Source organism: Phalaenopsis equestris, unplaced genomic scaffold, assembly GCF_001263595.1.
Source record: "Phalaenopsis equestris unplaced genomic scaffold, ASM126359v1 Scaffold233198, whole genome shotgun sequence".
In the NCBI taxonomy this organism is placed as follows: Eukaryota; Viridiplantae; Streptophyta; class Magnoliopsida; order Asparagales; family Orchidaceae; genus Phalaenopsis; species Phalaenopsis equestris.
Window position 1 is genome coordinate 135,009 of NW_018251151.1, and position 20,317 is coordinate 155,325.

The following is a 20,317-nucleotide window of genomic DNA, read 5'->3' on the forward strand; positions in this document are numbered from 1 at the left end:
TGGGCATGCTGCATAAAAAAATGATCTTAATCTTTTAGAATTCAATGAAAATATGACAATTAATAGGATGCAATAAGAAAAAAGGATTCATGTAGCCGCCCCACTTAGGGGGATAAAGACTTTTTGTTTTTATTGGAAAATAAAGAAAGCCTAAAATTTGTTTTGAGTGTCTTTAAAAACAACTAAACATATTATAATCAATGTTTTAAACGCACACATCGGAGTGCGCTTCAAGCGCATAGCAAATAAATTCATTTGTCACACGCTTCACTTCAATATCGAGCGGCATGTCCTAATGAAGCACACGATTCGGGCTTGAAGCCCGGTTTGGGGCTGAACCAAAGCGGATCGGTTCAATGATAATGAGAGAAATAAAAGTGTTTGACAGAAAATTTAGGTTTCGAAGAAGTTCATGAGCAGACCAAGTGTTCGAGAGTTCAAGGTGTCATCGTCTTCAACAGTTCGAGGAGCTAGAACAACTTCTTCTAGTGTTCGTCTTCGACCTAGGGTTATAAGTGAAGTAGGAGTAGATGTTTATGGTCGACAGCTCGTGGCGTCCCATCCTCACCTTCGACAATTTGATTTCGACCTAGAGTTCGAAGTTAGGCAGGGCAAACATCGGTGTTCAACAGTTCGAGGTGTCCGAGCATCATCCTCAATGATTTGACGTAAAGCTCGAGGGAGCAAGCTTTTTGTTCGACTTTTGCTGTCCCTAATGTATTCATTTCGTTATTAGATTTTTCTTGATAATAGCATCTTGTTTGCTTTATTTTTAAGTTTCTACATGCATAAATATTACCTTATCCATGCATGAAAAAGGAGTGGGCTTTTCTTCAACAGTTTGGCCACTCAATTCCTTTTTATGTACATAACTATATATCTAAAACCTAAACTTCAATATTTACATAAATACTTACCAATCCATGTTTTATATTTGCTCATGAAGGTATTTATACATTAATAATTTTATACAACTTTGAGCATTTTGGTTATTAAAAGTGTTGCTTCACTCTGTGCTTTAAAGCCTTGTGCATCGCATTGCGCTTTTCCCTTTTATAACACTAGTTATAACGTACCAAACTTGTTTCAATTTAAATAAAAACATAAACAAAATAAAACAAAAAGAAAAAATAAACAAAAATAAAAATTGATCGCAACAGCCTCCAAACATTTAAAAACATCATCATTATCATTAGTCTCGTCACAGCCATCCAATTTCCTTTATAAACAGTTACACCTATTCATTCCTTTTAAGTATTTCTTAAGGTTCAATCTATTTTATGCAGTTTTCCTTCATAATCCTTCTATATAAATTTCAGCTACGCATTTTATTGGTGGAACTCATACCATACACAATAGATACAACCTAAATCTATTTTCTACTACGCTAACTTCAATAGATTCCACTGGCTAAACCCTAACATATAATTATTTCTTAATCTAACCCTCCTAGTCTAGTCAGAAATCCTCCCTAATATGCTTTTTTGTGTCATATTTAACTAGGCTATCAATTACATCGTTGCTCAATGCTATAATCCACATAGTTCATGCAGTCAAGAAATTTGACACTTGTCATTGCTGGCTCATATTTTTGAAGAGAAGGATGACCAATAGGAAGAAGATGAAACTTAGAAAGCGGAGCACGAATAAAAAGAGCAGGTGGAATCTATTCATCTTTATAAGAGATACTAACAAAAAGAATGAAACAGAAAACAAGAGATGCGAAAATCGAGCAAGGATATCGAAAGAGCACCCATATGCGAGATCTCTAGCAGAAACGAAGCTATGACAACATGAAATCAAGGTGAGAGCAGAGGAACAAATGATGAATGGGAGAGGAATCGATCACTGTGCAGTTCACCAACATAAACCAGCATGGGAGCAGTGAGCAAACTCATGCAAGTAAACAATCGATAAGAGAAAGACAGAGGAGTGGGCGCGTCAATGAGCGAGAAGAAGTGCAATAACCGTGTGTCTATAAATAGATAGATATATATATATATATATGTATATATATGTATATATATATGTATATATATTTTAAAGCCCAAAAAGGCTAATATATTAAATAGAAAGAAAGATACAGATGCAATATGTGGGAGGGCCCAAGCATGACACCCTGCCCACACAAAAACTCACAAATGTTTCCAAAACTAGAAAAAAAAACAGAAAAATACATTAGATACTAAAATAAAAAACCTAACAGTGCATAAATATATAGTATCAGGTGGCTCAAGGGTGACCTAATTTGGTCTTGCCTCTGCCTCTAGTTCTAGGGTAAGAGCAAGCTAATAAGCTGGTAAGATGATTGTCATTGTCAGTAGTAACCAATGTATCATCCAATATGTTCCCGAGCTGGAGTCGGCCTACTCTTCTTCTTCCTCCTAGAATAGACTTGTGATTCCTCTTCCGAAAAATCAGTCTGATGGTGTGGTAGAACTGAAGCAGAAGGATTACCAATCGTATTACCCACAATAGGTTCTAGTATATGTGAAGAATGAGTTGCCTCTATACCGGATACTTCCTGAAGTAGTGGAGCTATGAGGCTCTCTTGATTATCAGTCTGACACTATCATTTGTAGGTAATAGTCCATCAGTATTATTTTTTATGGGGTTTGAAGGTGTCAACATCACATCACTCGCAGTAACAGTAACAGCTGTGTCATTTGGGGGTTCCTCTGGGACAATAGACACCACATGTATGGTAGTATCCTCCCCAGATGGAACTAAAATGTCTAGAGCTGTGGTGTTAGACCCATCCTCATTCACTTAAAGCTTAGATTTCAAATTTGGATGAAACTTGTGGCATTCATCAAAGACATGACCAAACATCTTACAGTGGGTACAATATGGGGGTCTGTGCTCCATGACGATTTGTTGCCAATAACCATTATGGGTTGTGCTCAGCCAGACTTCAGTAACATCAGGTAAAGTAATATCCCTTTCCACAAGTATTATGGTCACCGAGGGTCTGGTTAGGTTGAAAGTAGACAGATCTAGTTTCAAGGGATCTCCAAGAATGACCCAAAGAGAGTAGAGAACCTGATGGTGAAAAAAATGCAACTTGAGACCAGGTAAAACTAAATCATACCGATACAGTGGTAGTTTCATGATTTGGGTGGAAATTAGGAGACCACTTGAGTAGCTTTATAGATTTACCAGCAATGTTAAGATATTTTTTGAAGAAAATTCGAGTGTAGTCTTCAGGCACGGTTAACTGAATCAAAGCACGGTTAACTGAATCAAACTGAATCAAAACATGTCTCTCATCCATGAGCCCCACTTTTTACTTTTATGCTAATTTGATGTAATCAAAATTTTTCCTGATAACCTCCATAGGTGGGTGTCCCCACTGAAATTTTCCAATGAGAGTAAACTTAAATTTGTCAGTCAAGGTTGAAATTTTTGACTCTAAGAAAAAGAGTGGTCTTCTCACTTTTTCTGCTTGCATTCTTAATGAAAGGGCAACCACCTGTACCATCACGATTTTCCTTATAAATTGAAGGGAACAAAACCACCGTCTCTCCCTGAGGATTACCCACAACGTGGGCAAAGAAAGTTGTCAGGTTCACCACCTGAAGATGAAAGAAGCTCCATCCAGAAGCTTTGCAAATCGGACAAAGTGCCAAAGAGGTCGAGGCACTGCCGCAGACAGAACTGCAGAAGAGTCGAAACCTTAGTTCAACAAAACCGCGCGAACCACGACAAGACGACGCCGCAGGCGTCTAACAGAAAGCAGCAGATGTGAACTGTCGGGCGCAAACGCGAACGGCTGTGATGCAGTAGGGCACAGACTCGAACGGCTTTATCATATCTTCCCACACGCGACCTGAGATTCGACGTCTTGCCCTAGTCGTTCAAAGGGAGGATGACAAAGCAGTCGGTGACTCCTCACATGAGAGACGAAGCCTCATGTGTTGTTGTTGTCAAACCAAAAGCGGCTTCGTACGGGGGGCATATCAAGCAATGCAGAAGCCTAGCGACTCTACGTGCAGGTTCGAATAGAGAAGGAGAGGAAGTTCTAGTGTGCAAGAGAAGGAAGCTTCATGCAGCTCTTAGTGTGCAGATAAAGATGAACCAGGTGGTTTCTTAGTGCGGGAATTGGCCTAATCATGTTGAACTGAGGAAGGTAAGGGTGAGGGCTTTTGTTATTTGTATTGGATTGGTTAAATATATTAAATTAAACTTATATTAAGTGTTAATATGAATTTTTAGAGCTATTAAAAATTTTAAAAAAAAGCGAAATGATAGATGAAATTGTGATCAAGAAAGGAGCAATGATAGTGAAAACGGTGAAGGTAAGGTTGTGTTTGTATTTATATAAATTGCAATGTTTAAATAAATAAATGTTATTAAATTATCTTAATTTATGAGAATTAATATTAGTTATTAAAATTGGTCGAACAATTAAACTAAACTACTAGGTGAGATTAGGATCGGCATTCGTGCATTGAACTTTCAGCGTGACAATAATCGTCAACAAAAGATCGAGGTCAGTAATCAGATTTTGTCATGATCCGGCCCGGGGCTTGAAATTAACCAAAACGGGACCAGACGGTCGGACAGTGGAAACTAAATTTTTTATATTCGTCTACAACTTAATAAATGAAAGAGACAGTGGAAACTAAATTTTTTTTATTCGTCTACAACTTAATAAATGAAAGAGACACTAATCAAATTAAATTGGAACAATAGGTTAAACGTTCTCATTGTTGGTTGTTCACGTATTGTAACGTTATCTTTTCTAACATTCATCATTAATCGTTTAATTAACCTGAAAAATTAATTTAAAATAAAAATAAGTCAAATGAGTCAATGAATACTCATATTCTTAAACTACAACAATACAATGAAAAGAAAATAAAATGCATGACAGTTAAATTTTTTAATAAATCAATATTAATAATTTTAATGTTATTAATGAATTTTACTATATCAATATTATAACAATATCATTTTATATATGTACAATCGTCAGAAGAGCCTAAAAGTTTGCACCAATTAAGGTACTTCAATATCAATATCATTTTCCATATACGAGCACCGATACCTTAGTGTCCCCCCACTAGTATGATCAATAGGTGATTTCATCATATTCAGTCATACACATACAAGCAACCAAAATAAACATATCATTCATGTGCTCATCGCATACAATTTAGCATATTATATAAAGCATACGCCAATGCATGATAGTAAGTAGCTACAAATATTCTTAGCAATATGACTGATAAACAAAAGAATATTTCAATCAGATAAAGCCTGTGAAAGTTCATTAACTACCAAATAATAAAAAAATTAAATTATTACTATATATTAAAAGTACGAGTATTTACCTCAAAGTTGTATGGCTTGTTTCAAGCACATTTAATTTTTGTTTTCAATAATTAGCTACATACAATATCGTAAAAATATAATCATAAGCTTATCAATAAATACGCTTACTTAATCTCTTATTTACTTATCTGACTTTGTTTACTTATAGAAGCTTTATTTAAGTATTCATCTTTAATTTGACTATCAAAACTTCAACTAAGGCCCCGTTTGGGGCAGATTATTTTGCTGCGGCGGTGTTTTCGCATCGTTTGTTTGGGCGTTCGTAAGAGCATTTTGGAATTGTAGATAATCGCGGGCCGATATTTGTTCTATCCATCGGACGCGGGGGTCTGGTTCCGTTCGGCGTTGGCTAGGGCTTATCATGCGTTATTTTCCTCTTGTGCCCCTGGTTTCTCTCTCGCGCTCTCCCTCATGATCTCCTTCACCGATCTCGTGCGTAAACTTCTGGTGAGATCGCCGCACTCCTTTGCTCTCCTTTACCGATCTATATGCAGCTGAAAGGTTTTTTTTGGTGTTCCTTTGATTTTTTTGAGGGCTAAAAGACAACTTTGAAGCTTTTAGGTTTCTTGTTATGATTTAGAAATGGAAATTCGAAATGGATCCCATACGTTTTGGTTTTTTGGGATTTTTAGCTCTTGCATTTGGAGATTTGGGCTTTTTTAGAACTGAATATGTCGAAAATTTTGGGAGAGGAGGAGACCCTGCTAAAATTTATTCTTGAAATTCTTGGGTTTGGTGTTTGAGCTTTCCTTGTTCTTCTTTTGCTGTTGAAGAGAGATTTGATTGAGTTTTGTCTTCTTCCCCCTCCTCTGTGCCCTTTTCGTCTTCTGTTTTGCTCGGCCAAGGTTGCTCCAGGGTGGCACCTTTGGGCGAGAATGGCATGCTGGTGGAATGTGTTTTAAATACTTTATAATATTCAGTTAAAATTAGATTATTATAAGATCTTCTGTAGTGAAATATAAAAGATCAACATGCATATTACTTCTTTTTTTTTTGAGTTGTTATAATCTAGAAGGGTGATTGCTCAACTAAATTATTTTTGATGACTCATTACATTGTTTTAATAACTTTTCAAGTTTAAGCTTTTAAATAAGATGAAACTATATGAGCTTATATGTACAGGAGGCAAAAACAACAACCAAAAAAGTAAAATTTTTACTTGTTAATTAAATTACTTTATTGACTCTTTTATGAAAATTTCAATATTAAATTGTTAGTGATAGAATTAGAATAATATAAAACTAATTTCTATTATCCGACTGTTTGTTTCTGCCTTAATTAATTATAAATTCTTAATCGGGATGTAACAGTACCTACTCGCGCAGATGTTATCCTACCACAAAAAAAATTATGATATTTAAATAGCAAACTGCTGTGCCAACATGAGAATATTATTCAAGGTCGAGTAGACACATTTTAAACTCAGAAAATTGTGTAATTTAGATCACAAACCACTGTACTGATGGAATAATAACGCTTAGGATTGTTAGATTGTGTTTTTCATGAAACTCCTGAAATCGATTTGAGAGTTATAAAGTAAAATAAAATTTAAAGTTAATGCATATATAGTTTTAGATTATTTGTAATTAGAAAATGTTAAGAATAATGCATTACATTAGTATATAAATTTTGATGATGAAATATAAAGGATCATCATACATATTATTCTATTTTCCCCAAGGTAATGTAATTTAGAGATGTGATAGCTCTAGTGTGTTATCTTAAATAACTCATTATAATATTTTAATATTTTTTTTTCAGCTTTAATATTTTACATAAGATGAATACTATATGAGATAATGTGTATAGAATGTGAGATCAGCATCAGGAAAAATAAATTTTTATTTGTTAATTAAATTATTTATTTAGTTGCTCTTTCATTAAATATTTTTTATATTAAAATGTTTGTGATAAAAATTGAATAATAGAAAAATTAATTTTATAATCTAATCATCCATTCTCACCTTGGTTAATTTCAAATCTCAGGTCAGGTCATGACAAAAGTGATATCAAAACCATGCTCAAATTAAACAATATGAATCTTAATGAAAGAGTCATTACAACGATTTAATTAAGTTATAAATAGTATAAATGAAAATTTTTACTAATTCTAATTAGATTGTTCTGCTTTTATTTCATAATTATGAAAAATCAAGAGGAAGAAGTCAAAAATGATATTGTAAAAGCTCAAAATATTCCAGAATATTACAGTCAATACTGATGCATTTACTGAAATAATGACTGTTGCGACAAAAATGATCAAGAATTTTAAACGTCAAGCTAGTAGCAGTGGAGAAATAAAGATGGATAAGTATTTGAATTTTTTCAGGATATGAGACCACAATTTTTTTTTATGAACAGGAGGGCCAATGGAAGCTAAAAACTGACTGATGAGGGTGTAGAAAATTATAGACGATACAACCTATCCATCAGAGATGAGAGTTACCTTGCTACATTTACGTTTGAGGGGAAAGCTGAGAGATAGTGGCAAAAGCAATTACAGGAGAAATTTGATGGTTGATCTAGCCACTTGGTACAGTGGTAGGAGTTTGTGAGAAGCTTTAGAGATTATTTTATACCACTATCAACCAAGAGAGAAATGCAGGATATATTTCTTAGGTTGGTGCAAGGAGATAGATCGGTCATGAAGTATGGAGAGGAGTTTACTATGCATTAAAAATATGTACCACAACTCGTTCCAAATGCAGAGAAGAAATGTCACAAGTTCCATTCTGGATCGAATGATTCAATCAAACAGTCATTAGTGGCACTTGGGATTGAAGACTATTAAGTGCTAGTAGAAAGAGCTAGACGAGTGTAAATTGATTGTGAGGGGGCCCAAAAGTGTAGGGATTTATTGAACAGAAAGAGCATATAAGTGTCACCAACAACTCATTCTAGAAAATCTAATGGGAAGAAAATAAAGTTATATGTTGATGGAGTTAATAGGTAGGTTGGTGGCAGCACTACAGAGTTTTGTGTTGAGTATGGGAAGCTAAATAGTGATTAATGTTTATTTGGTTATAAAGTATGTTGCTTATGCACACAGTTTGAAAATCATATTAGTAACTGCCATAATTCTACATATATAAACATCAAGTGCCAACTCAGAAAAGGGTATCATTCAAAAGAATTTTCAAGAGAGATCTAATTCCAAGAGTGGACAGCAAAAGATAACAGAAGTCGGTTTAGTGTCTCAGAAAATGCAATCAAGGCAGAACAATCGACCAAGAGTCTGCTCCTTAACTTGTTTGAAGAGAACTTGTTGCTACTGATGCTGATGATATACGTTTTTTGAGTGTTATATTTTATTTCATTTGGTTGTTCCGGTTGTCTTGTGTTGAGTATCATTATGTACTTTTATTTTATAAGTCAAATGTTGTATTAGATATTTTATCATATTTCAATTGTTTGGAGATTATATAGCCAAATGATCTTATTTCAGATGTTGGATTTATTATCACTCAAAAAGAAATAGAATTGTTATCACTTTATGTTTCATATACATAATGATTAACTTGTGGAAAGTAATAAATTTCAAGAATGAAATTTTATAAGGTGGTGAGATTGTAATATATGTACTTAAATATATTTAATAACTGAAAAATATAATAAAATGAAATAAAAGAAAAGAAATTTTAATCGGCTTGGGTTTATTCGAGCATAACCTTCTCAAAAATCTTGTTTTAACGAATCAAGCATCTCAATTCGAAGCAATTAGAGATGAACCAATCAGAAAACGAGAGTAGAAGAAGGAAAAGGAGAGATCGCATATTTCTCATACTGGAGATTCAACGTTGCTTGCAAGAAGATGGCGTCGAGGGTATTTTGTGCATGAAGTAGAAGAAATGTTGACGACACGACGTACAGGAAAGGCAAGGCAGCGCCACGAGCGACGAAGAAACAAGCGGCTTGTGTGTCTTGCATAAAGAAGAGGAAGCTTCTCGTGTTGTTGTTGAACCACAAGAGGCTTCGTACGGGGGGCTTCTCAAGCAAAGCAAAAGCCTTGTGACTGTATGTACGGGTTCAAATAGAGGAGGAGAGGAAGCCCTAGCGTGCGAGAGAAGGGAAAAAGGTTCGTGTGGTTTTTAGCGTGCAAGTAGAGACAATCCTAGTGATTTCTTTGTGCGGGAGTTGGTTGAACCACATTGAACTGAGGAAGATAAAGGTTAGGGCTTCTTCTTTTCATGGAATTGGTTAAATGTATTAAATTAAACTTATATTAAGCGTTAATATGAATTTTTAGAGTTATTAAAAATCAAAAAGGAAAAGGGAATGCTAGACAGAATTGTGGTCGAAAAAGGAGCAACCATAGTGGAAACAATGAAGGTAGGGTTGTATTTTTATTTGTAAAATTTGTAATGTTTGATTAATTAAATGGTATTAACTTTCAATAAAATATAGGAATTAATATCAGTGATTAAAATTGGTTGAATCATCAAACTAAACGATAGGGTGAGAACGAGATTGGCATTAGTGCATTAAAGGTTCAGGGTGACACGAATCATCAACAAAAGATTGAGATTAGTAATCATGTTTCCAAGTTCTAGTAACATTTCTATTGAAGCTAACCTTGACTTCATTTGTTCTCTTTTATGCTCTATATCAATGAAAATAAACTACAATTGACTCTTCATATGGATAGAGATGATGTATGCACGTTATATTGTTACACAATTATTTTCCTAAGATGTCATATCATTATATGATATTTAGATTCTAATAGAAAAGCATATAGCATACTATTACATGACCTTAAGAAGTATGCATGCTAAGAGTTCTGCATAAACAGTTGTATAATAATGGTCAATATATAAAGGTATTACACTATTGCATGCTCTTTTGAATATATAAAATGTGCAATTATTCATGAGTAGATTATTACAAAGTGTTACATAAGAAAGTAATGCATGTTATGAGGAATGAAAATAGTATGTATATATGTACAAGTGTTTTCTATGTGCACGTTAAGAGTTCACCCCTTGATATAATAGTTAACCCTAACAAAAATAAGCAAACAAATACTATTATTGAAATGACAATAAGCGGATGCAGCCAACTCATTGAAATGAAAATAACAACAGATACAACACAAGAAAATAAAAAATTCCAACTCAAATTAGGCTGGATCTCGGGGCGATGGTGGTGATCGGAAGGGGATTGGTCAAGACACTGATGGTTGTCCCGATAAAAAACACACCAAAAAGTAACTCTATAACATCATAAACGCAAATATATAAATAATAGGATAACTAGAAGTGACACATGAGGAACAATCAACTCTACAACACAAAAAAGATTGGAACGGTTCGGTCCAAGTGAGCAAGCAGATGTCTGCTTGGTCACGTGAAACCCGGCATCACGTACAAGCGCGAAAGACGCCTGCGTCACCTTTTATGGCACTAGCAATGCACACCAATATACTCATGCACATAAATGTTATCCGACCACCAAAGACAATTGTAATGTTTAGATCGCTAGCCGTTGTTCCGACGAGAGAATATCGATGAGGGGCAAGTAGGCACCGATCCACATGAGAGGATTATGTAATTTAGATCGTAAACCGTTGTGTCGAAGGAATAATATCAGTCAAGAATGTGTTAGGTAATATTTTAAAGATGCTCTCATGAAACATATGAAAGTTAAGAGTATAAAGTAAAAGTAAAAATAAAGTTGATGAATATAGAGTTTTAGATTATTTCTATTGAGCAAATATGAAGTAAACATGCATTAGATTATAATATTAATTTTTGGTAATTAAATATGAAAGATCATCATACATGTTCTTATTTTTTTCTTTAAGGTAATGTAGTTTAGAAGTGTGATTGCTCTATTGGATCATCTTTGATAACTCGTTATGTTGTTTTAATATTTTTAAGTTTAAGATTTTGACTGAGATGAATACTAGTGGAGATAATGGGTATAGAAAGTGAGATCGGCAACCAAAAAGATAATTAAATTGCTTTCTTTGATGACACTTTCATTTTTTTTATATTAAATTGTTAATGATAAAAATTGAATAAATATAAAACTTACTTTCACCGATCAACCGTCTATTGTCGTCTTGGTTAATTCCAAACCCAAATTTGGGTCGTGACAACAAGAAAGCAAAACTGCGAGCCTGAGCAAAGCCAAGACCAACAACACAAGCAATGGTCACCTGCCTTGAGCCATAGATGGTCAAAGGACGGGGCTCTTGTTGGTCGCAAGTAGCAGTATAGCGGATATGTACGAAGGCAGCCGGAAGCAAGGGCAGCTTTCAAGCAAGATAAAAACAACAAAGAGAGAGGGAGAATGCAAAATGTGAGCTCAAACCAATAATGTGTCTTCGTGTAGAATTGAGTCCAATTAGCTCTATGAGACTGGACAAGAGAGAAAAAGAAAATCAAATGTGAACTATTAACAAGATAGAAAGAGTTTATTTTATCTTTTTTTATTTTTATTTTAGGGTGGTGAAATTAGTGGCAATGAAATTGATTAAGCCAACGAAAGATAGGTCGGATCTTATTCGCAAATTTTTTTCTTAAGATTTGTTTGTTTCAAATTTCTTTCTTAAAGAGTATTTCTATAAAGTCAATAAATGTAATCTTAAAACTACAAAGAATTTGAGCATAAGTTAGCTAATCTTGTCATGCAATCAAATGGCTCAACTCTACCTAACTTTATCTCTTCTCTTTTCATACTAAGCTTATCCTTTCCTTGGAATGCTTAAGCATGAACCAAATAGGCCTTTATTCTCCAATTCGGCATTTAAATTTTATTGAAAAAATATGTTGAAAAAAATCATTGCAATATCATTTATAACTCTCCAAATCTTAATATGCATCTCATCTGAACATAAAATTTTGCCTTTAAAGCATATTTTTTTAAATAAATTCAATTAACTTTTTTGGATCAATCTATAGCATATTATTAGTTTATTCATCAAGCTCTTCCAAAATGACTTTTCACTTAAATCTATCATCTAATAATTTATTGCCATAGATCATTCCTTAAATTCATCATCTTTATTTAAGAAATTATTTTCATCACATAATGCATTTTATATGATCAAAGTCTTACTGCTTGAATCACACAGAGGTCATAAAACGTACGTATAACATCATATGCAAAGGCACAAAAGCTCTGAGAAGATAATGGCTTTAGGTAGAGAATAATCAATTATAATGAATGAAATATTACTATACTTGCTTCTCCATCCATTCATTCAATAAAAAGAACAATAAATAACAAATGAATTAAAAGTGGGATACACCCGAACTAACCTGTAAACCAAAGAGATACCAACATGAACCCACAACATGTCCAGCCAATACAAACATGAGAAGATTAATAACAAAATTGGCCCAAGCTGACTCAAATATGAAACCACTTGCAGACTGACCAGCCAGAAGAGGAAGAAACCTGATGATTCTAGGTACATATTGAAGAAGAACTGTAAATCTTAAAAGGTTTTTTGCATAGTTAGCAGATGATGTTCCAACATATTTTGGTATAACTACCAATATCATAACCTGTAATGAAGACAAATTTTAAGGGCATTCATCAGCTACAGTACAGAAGATCAAAGAGATGAGTAAGAGAAGCAAAACCTAGGTGCAAATAGTTTGTTTTTTCAAATCAGTATAAAACAATTTAAATGATTATGTAACCAAATGAACAATCTGATTCTGGCAATGCAAACATTCAACACCATCAACCTTAGCCTTAAACCAAAATTCAAGCTGATTTGAATCTTCATTAACAGCTAGGTTCTATCCAGATAAGTTTACTCCAGAGATTTTATCCTACTTATCCGTTCCACAGTTGCTTACTTACCTCCTTGAAAAGCACATTTTCTCATGCATTTTATATGCCTAAATTCTCTCTATCGAGTTTCTACCAGCTTTTCCTCGATTGATGTTTCAAACACACATTCTCTCATGTAATTGTTCTCCTTATGCCACAGTAATATTTTATGCAATCTTTACTAGCTAAGAATCAATAAATGAAGCATCAAATGAAATACTAAACACTATTTGTCATTGAAGCACATTGCATCCTGATATTACACAGATGGGAACAATGGAGGAAAAAAGTTATTTTTCCCTTTGAATTAATGTGAAAAACAAAGAATAGCATCATGCAGTTAGGTAAATACAATTCCAAGTCCTGGCAGCAGAAGAAAAAAATGGATCTTCATCTTAGAGAGAATGTGCATTAACAAAATTCAATACAAGATTTCACAGATTCAAATAGAATTATGTGAAAAACTTCATATAAAATTAGTATGTATAGCTGAAAGTTCATCCTACTATTTCTATCCTCACAAAATGCATCCCATGATTACCCAACAAACAGTAGTAACAAATAAGGTTGAATAATTCACCTGAGGAAGGGGTAAAACAACAAATAAGTCCAACAGAAAATAGCCACGAAGATAATGCATCGCAATTTTCTTTGGTTGATCAACCAAATCCCCAGCACCAACCACTCTTGACTCAGGAGCAACATATGCCAACCTAAACTGCAGCAAATGATTCAATATAAGCCTAGCAACTTGGAGAAAGACAAGTATTTTTGGTATATTTAAATAAATATATCCCGTAAGGATAAATAAAGGAAATGAGTAATGCTTCTTCTCATAGTTTCTATTAAATAAAACAAGCATAACACGAACAAAAGATTTCAAAATATCTAATGGGAAAAAAACCAGATAATTGCAAACTAAAAAGAAGATTAAATATCAATGAAAACACTTTCATTTAGAACAAAGTTCACAAGTCTTAACATCTGATTGACAATTGAAATACTAACAAATCCAAGTAATTGGCATCAAAATGCCATTTTCTAAGATATTGGACCAGCATCTCCTTCCCGATTAAGTAACTATAGGTGCAGGTTATCATTAAACAGAGCAGCAAAAAAGAAGCAGATGAATCACTCATTTCACATCCAGGATGAATGACCAGGGAGGAAAAGCATAAAGCATCCAGTTTACCAATACTACCAGAACGCACTGATAGAATATTAGTTAAACCTGAAAAAGAAAAGTACATCCACAAAAACTGGGCCATGACTATTATAATGTTATTTTGTGACCTACAGAAAGAAAAGGCTAAATTGCTTTTGTTGATTCAGATAAATGAAGGGTTCAAATTTCAAACAGGAGAAAATACCATAATTTTATGAATCTAGACATATTTTTCCATAATTCTAAAGCACTAATTGTAATAGCATGGTAAAATTATCCATGCTAGAAAGCAATTGTGAAATACAAGCAAGAACTAAAGCAAGACAACAAGAACTAACAGAATGTATAGAAGACACAATGCATTATGAAATCAACCAAAGGCATCTTAGTTTGATATTGTTTTGCGAGGCAAAGATGAGGGGAAGGAGAGGGACAAAATTACTTTTATTCTTTATACTCTTCCACTCATGCCAGTTAATATTTTCATCTAGGCAGGTTTTCCATTTAATGAACCTGGGTTTCTCCAATCTTTCATCCCACACGATATAGTTGGATAATTTCAAACAAACCCAGTATGTTTTCCCAAGAAAAATCCAATAGATATTAAGTCATGGAACATCAAACTTATTTTTTTTTTCTTTTTTTTTTCTTTTTTTTTTGGGAATACTCAACCTAATCTGAGAATATGGTCATTCAACCAAGCACAAAGTAACCCAAAAAGTGGCAACATAATTGATAAACTAAATCATGGTGTCAGATAAATATTTAGGCATTCCAAGAGAGAAGCGAATGCGCTGTAGTCGCTGAACGATTACCTGAAGAAGCATATGCATAAAATAAATGAAATCGGTAACACTTCTCACAACAGTTATTGCTGTCGCTAGGGACCAATTGAAAACTATGCACTTTTGGTCCTGTGAAAGATGAAAAATTGATTTTAATTATCAGAGGCTGAATTTCAGAAGGCAACTGATATTAATGAATGAACATAAATATTATAGAAACAAAAGCTAAATCAGAGAATAAAACAATTTCAAGCATCTTAACTAATCTAAATTGCGTTATAATATAGATTGGAGTCTAGTAGGATAGGAATCATACAGAGTAACAAAATGAAGATTAAAATTAGCAAGATATATTAATTTTCGAACAAGAAACCTAACTTCATCCAAGGGGGTGCCCGGAAAGAACAAAAGCAGATTATACATTGTACACCCTATCTTGCTCCAGTAAGAGTTAGCCCCATTGAGTGACATTCAAATTGCAATTAATCTTGTTCCAAGTGCACAAATTCAATATATTCTTGACTATAGGATCAGCCAGATCATGCTAGCCTAAAACGACAAGTTAAAGACTTTTATCAAAAGAATTAATAAATGAGAGTTTGAGTCATTATATTGTGCCTATATTATTGACCACAAATAAAGATGGCTCATGGAAATGTACATCAAAAGTAAATCCCTCAACAAATTTATGATAAGATGTAGGTCCATGCTTCTTTGTTTTTACATGTTTGATTGAATTTTAGAAGCCCTGCTCCCCTCAAATATTGATCTCAAAAGCAGGTACCATCAAATCAGGATTTACCCTGAAGATCAATGTACAATGATTTTTAAGACACTTGATGGCATGTATAAAGGATTGGTCATGTCAATTGATCAGGTTAATGCGCCTACAACTTTTATGAGGATTATAAACCAACCATCAATAGGAGAGTTTTTAGTTAGTTAATTTAAAAACATCCTCATTTATAGTATATTAAAGGCACAATATAAAGATCATTTTTCTTTGCAAGAACTTCTATAAGAAAAGTATTATATTAACCTTAAAAAGTGTATTGTTATCCAATGATAACTTATATTTTTTGGTATTGAGATGTCTTCCAAATGATTGGAAATTGATCCACAAAAGATCAAGGGTATTATTGAGTGGCTTCGACCGCAATCCATTGCCACGGATTAGTCATTTCTATCATTGTTTTATCTTAGGTTTCAATTCAGTTACAACTCCTTTAACAGGCATCTAATTGTAAGGAAAATTCAAATGGAATCCTAGTAATACTAAAGCATTTGACCTTATCAAAGCTAGAATGATTGAGGGCTCATGCTTAGCTTTCATGATATTATAAGTTTTTTGAAGTGTCATGCGATGCTTTATAAGTAGGGCTTGGTAGTGTATTTAGTCAGAAAAATCACAAGGACATTTAATTTGATATGAAATAATGCAAATGTACTTCATTAACTAGTAGTTTTATGATGGTGTGCAAGCCTTGCAACATTGATGTCATTATCTTCTTCATGAGGAGTTTGTATCATATTCTGACCACGAAGATTTGCGGTGTTGGCAAACCTTAAAAAAGTCAAGTACCAATCATACAAAATAGGTCACATTTATGAAAGGAAAAAAACATTTCTTCTTAAACATCATCCTGGTGTTGCTCATAACATCCTTTATCCATTTTGCTATGCTTTTAACTTGCTTGATACAATAACTATGAAGTTCTAAGGTCTGATATGAGAAATTTTATTTAAGGCATAGTTGGGTCAAGCCATCCCTATGACTACCCCTTAGGATTTCACCTTGAGGACTGTAGCATGGAGGGTGCTCTTGGGCATGAATTCTCATGGAAATTGTAAAGAACTATTAGAAGATGTGATATGAAGTTTTTGGTAGTGATTGAATAAGTTTAAGTGTCTGATGGAATTTTATTTAAGGCATAGTTGGGTCAAGCCATCCCTATGACTACCCCTTAGGATTTCACCTTGAGGACTGTAGCATGGAGGGTGCTCTTGGGCATGAATTCTCATGGAAATTGTAAAGAACTATTAGAAGATGTGATATGAAGTTTTTGGTAGTGATTGAATAAGTTTAAGTGTTTGATGGAGGCTACACCTGACTAGGTCGAAGTGATTAATTTAAAGAATTTTTGGTTAGTGTTGAAAAATGTGATTTTATACGGTTTAATGGAGTATTTAGAGGCTAAAGAAGCTTCAAGGCGTTTGGTTACAAACAAGAAATATGGATGGTGGTGGAATGGGGGAACCAAACTAAGCCATCAAAGGGTCCCTAGTTTTGGTTGAACACATGGAAGATGACTATGAATTTTAGAGGCTAAAGAAGCTTCAAGATGACTATGAAATCAAAAAGGTCTGCTGCCAACAACACAACCGAACTCAATTTTTTTCACTCATCAAAAGCTGAATTTTATTAATCAAAATGAATATTAAAGGAAAAAAATCAGATTCTTTTTAAAATAAAAAAATGAGGGAAATCTCAATAAGAAAAAAAGATGTGCGGCCACTCCATTTTTTACTTCAATAAAAGTATCACCTTCCCCCCACCTTCCAATAAGGCTAAAACATATAAAGCAAGATAAAATAAAAAAAATAGTAGCCTCCCAAATGGACGAAAAAAAAAAATCAAAATTCAAAATATTATTATTTAATATTTGAATTTTAAATTTTAATCACGTGAGACAATCCGTGAACTTACGATTTCTTTGATAGATGCATGGTATTTTCATTTGTTATCTAAAATATGAAAATTAGGTATCTAATTTTTCGAAAAATCAATAATGTATAAAAATTTACTTTTATCAATTCAATAAATTTGAATAATTTTTCTAAGATTTACCATTGTCATTGTCGGATACCAAGCCCTAGATGTGAAAAGTTGAGGGTTACGTTAGGTAGTCGACAGCCAATGTAAAAGTTGTCGAAAAATCATGACATGAATCATTTTAATTATTGTGTAAATGTTATGGCGTCCGCTGGAAGTGATTCGTTGTATGTCCAAAAAAAAGCGAAAAGTGTGCAAGGGTCACTACATCGATGTCCAGGTGTAGTGTCAAATAAGCAAGGGTTCTCACATTACGGACGGACGCGAGTAAAGAAGTTAATACATGAAACTAATATTAGGATAGAATTTTGAAATATAAATACTCTCACAGATAAATTAATGGAATTAATTGATATTATGATTCATAGAATGATAAATATCTTATGTATTTAAGAAACTAAATGAGTTGGAGAAAAGGGTAAGGAGATTAATAACTTAAGTTTTAAACTTTGGTATTCAGGTAAGATTCGTAGAGCAATGGTGTAGGTGTAATTATAGATAAGAGTTCGAAAAATAATGTTGTAAAAATTAATAGAATTGGAGAGAGAATTATAGCCCTTAAAATTATTGTTGATACTAAGATTTTTAATATTATAAACGCTTATGCTCCTCAAGCAGATTTAGATATAGGTTCTAAAGATAAGTTCTGGAATGACCTAAAAGATTTATTATAAGTGACACCTCTTGAAGAAAGAATTTTTATTGGAGATTTAAATAGACATGTCGGCAGAGTGGTAGAAGATTTTAGAAATATTCATGATGGTTGTGGTTTTGAAGTGATTAATGAAGAAGGTAGAGTCATATTAAATTTTGTTTTAACGTATGATTTTGTTATTGCTAATACTTTATTCAAGAAAAGAGACGGGCATATTCAAGAGAAGAGATCGTTTAGAATGTAAAGATTGTAAGGTCATTCCAAGTAATGATTTAAGTACTCTACATCGATTATTAGTTCTAGATTTTAAGATGAAGAGTTGTAAAATAAACAATACTAGGAGTCATTGTCGTAGAAATAGATGGTGGCACCTAAAAGACAGAGATAAAATTATTTTTATGAGTAAACTTCAAGATTTCAAAATTTGGGATGTACATAAAGAAGGTAAATTCTATATGGGATAAAATAACAAAAAATATTAAACAAATGGCAAAAAAAGTACTTGGATAATCAAAAGAAAATGTTTCTACACGTAAAACAGTTGGTGGTGGCATAACAATGTACAAGAAAAGAAAAAATATAAAAAGTTATGTTATAAAAATTGGTTTAAATGTAAAATTTTAGAGAATTGGGAAAAAATATAAAATGACCCGTAGTGAGTCTAAAAGAACAATCTATGACGCTAAAATTATATTTTTAGTAATCTTTATAATTTATTAGATACTAAAGAAGGTGAAAAATAAATGTATAAACTAACCAAACAAAGAAAAAAAAAGAAAAAGGTTTAACTCAAGTAAAATAAATTAAAGATGAAAATCAAAAAATATTTTTCTTAGAAAAAGATATCAACATAGGTGGGTGAGTTATTTTGGTAAACTTTTTAGTAAGTTTCTGAAAATAAGATCGACCTCAGTGAACTTAATATTGTTAATAATAATAAATATTTTATTTTTAGCATTGTATTAGTAAATAAGAAATTGAAGAGACTTTAATGAAAATCAAGAGTAGAAAGTCTGTAGAACTTGATGATAACCCAATTGAAGTGTAGAAATATATAGGAGATTTTGGAGTTTCTTGACTTATTAAGCTCTTTAATATTATTTTAAAATTAAAAAGATGTCTGACTGGTGGAGGAAGAGTATTTTGGTCCCCATTTTTAAGAATAAAAAGGACGCACAAGAGTGTGCAAATTATAGAGTAATTAAGTTGATGTGTCATACTTTAAAATTATGGGAAAGCATAATTGAACATAAGCTAAGATGTATTATAAAGATTTCTCATAATCAATTTGGATTTATGCCGAGCAAGTCTACTCTGGAAGCTATACATTTATTGATAAATTTGACGGAGAGGTTCATGGAAAATAAAGAGGATCTACATATAATATTAATTGATTTAGAAAAAACTTACGATAATATTCCAGAGATATCCTTTGGAGAGTTCTAGAGAAGAAAGGTGTTGATATGACTTGTACTCAAGCCATTAAAGATATGTATACTAGAGTTGTTACTTATGTTCGAATAGAAGGAAGATTGACCAAATATCTTCCTATTTCAGTTGAATTACATCAGGGATCGGTTTTAAGCCTGTATCTTTTTACTTTAGTTATGGATGCTCTTAGTGGACCTTTACAGAAGGAAGTACCTTGGTGTATGTTTTTCGCTGATGATATTCTTCTCGTGGATAAGACTAGAGAAAGCTCAGGAAAAACATGAATTATGGAGATCTGCATTGGAGTCCAAAGGCCTTCATTT

General features: G+C 33.1%; 1 protein-coding gene across 2 annotated transcripts in view; it reads right to left on the minus strand.

Annotated features, from left to right (window-relative positions):
- LOC110038595 (probable cyclic nucleotide-gated ion channel 20, chloroplastic) overlaps window positions 1-20,317 on the minus strand; it is a 100,121-nt gene that overhangs the window by 47,681 nt on the left and 32,123 nt on the right. For both annotated transcript variants that reach the window (XM_020743471.1, XM_020743472.1), the window contains exons 4-6: window positions 15,106-15,204; window positions 13,706-13,843; window positions 12,603-12,851 (exon numbers count right to left, since the gene is read on the minus strand). In XM_020743471.1, coding sequence (XP_020599130.1) covers window positions 12,603-12,851; window positions 13,706-13,843; window positions 15,106-15,204 — 486 coding nt within the window. The remainder of the gene's footprint in view (window positions 1-12,602; window positions 12,852-13,705; window positions 13,844-15,105; window positions 15,205-20,317) is intronic.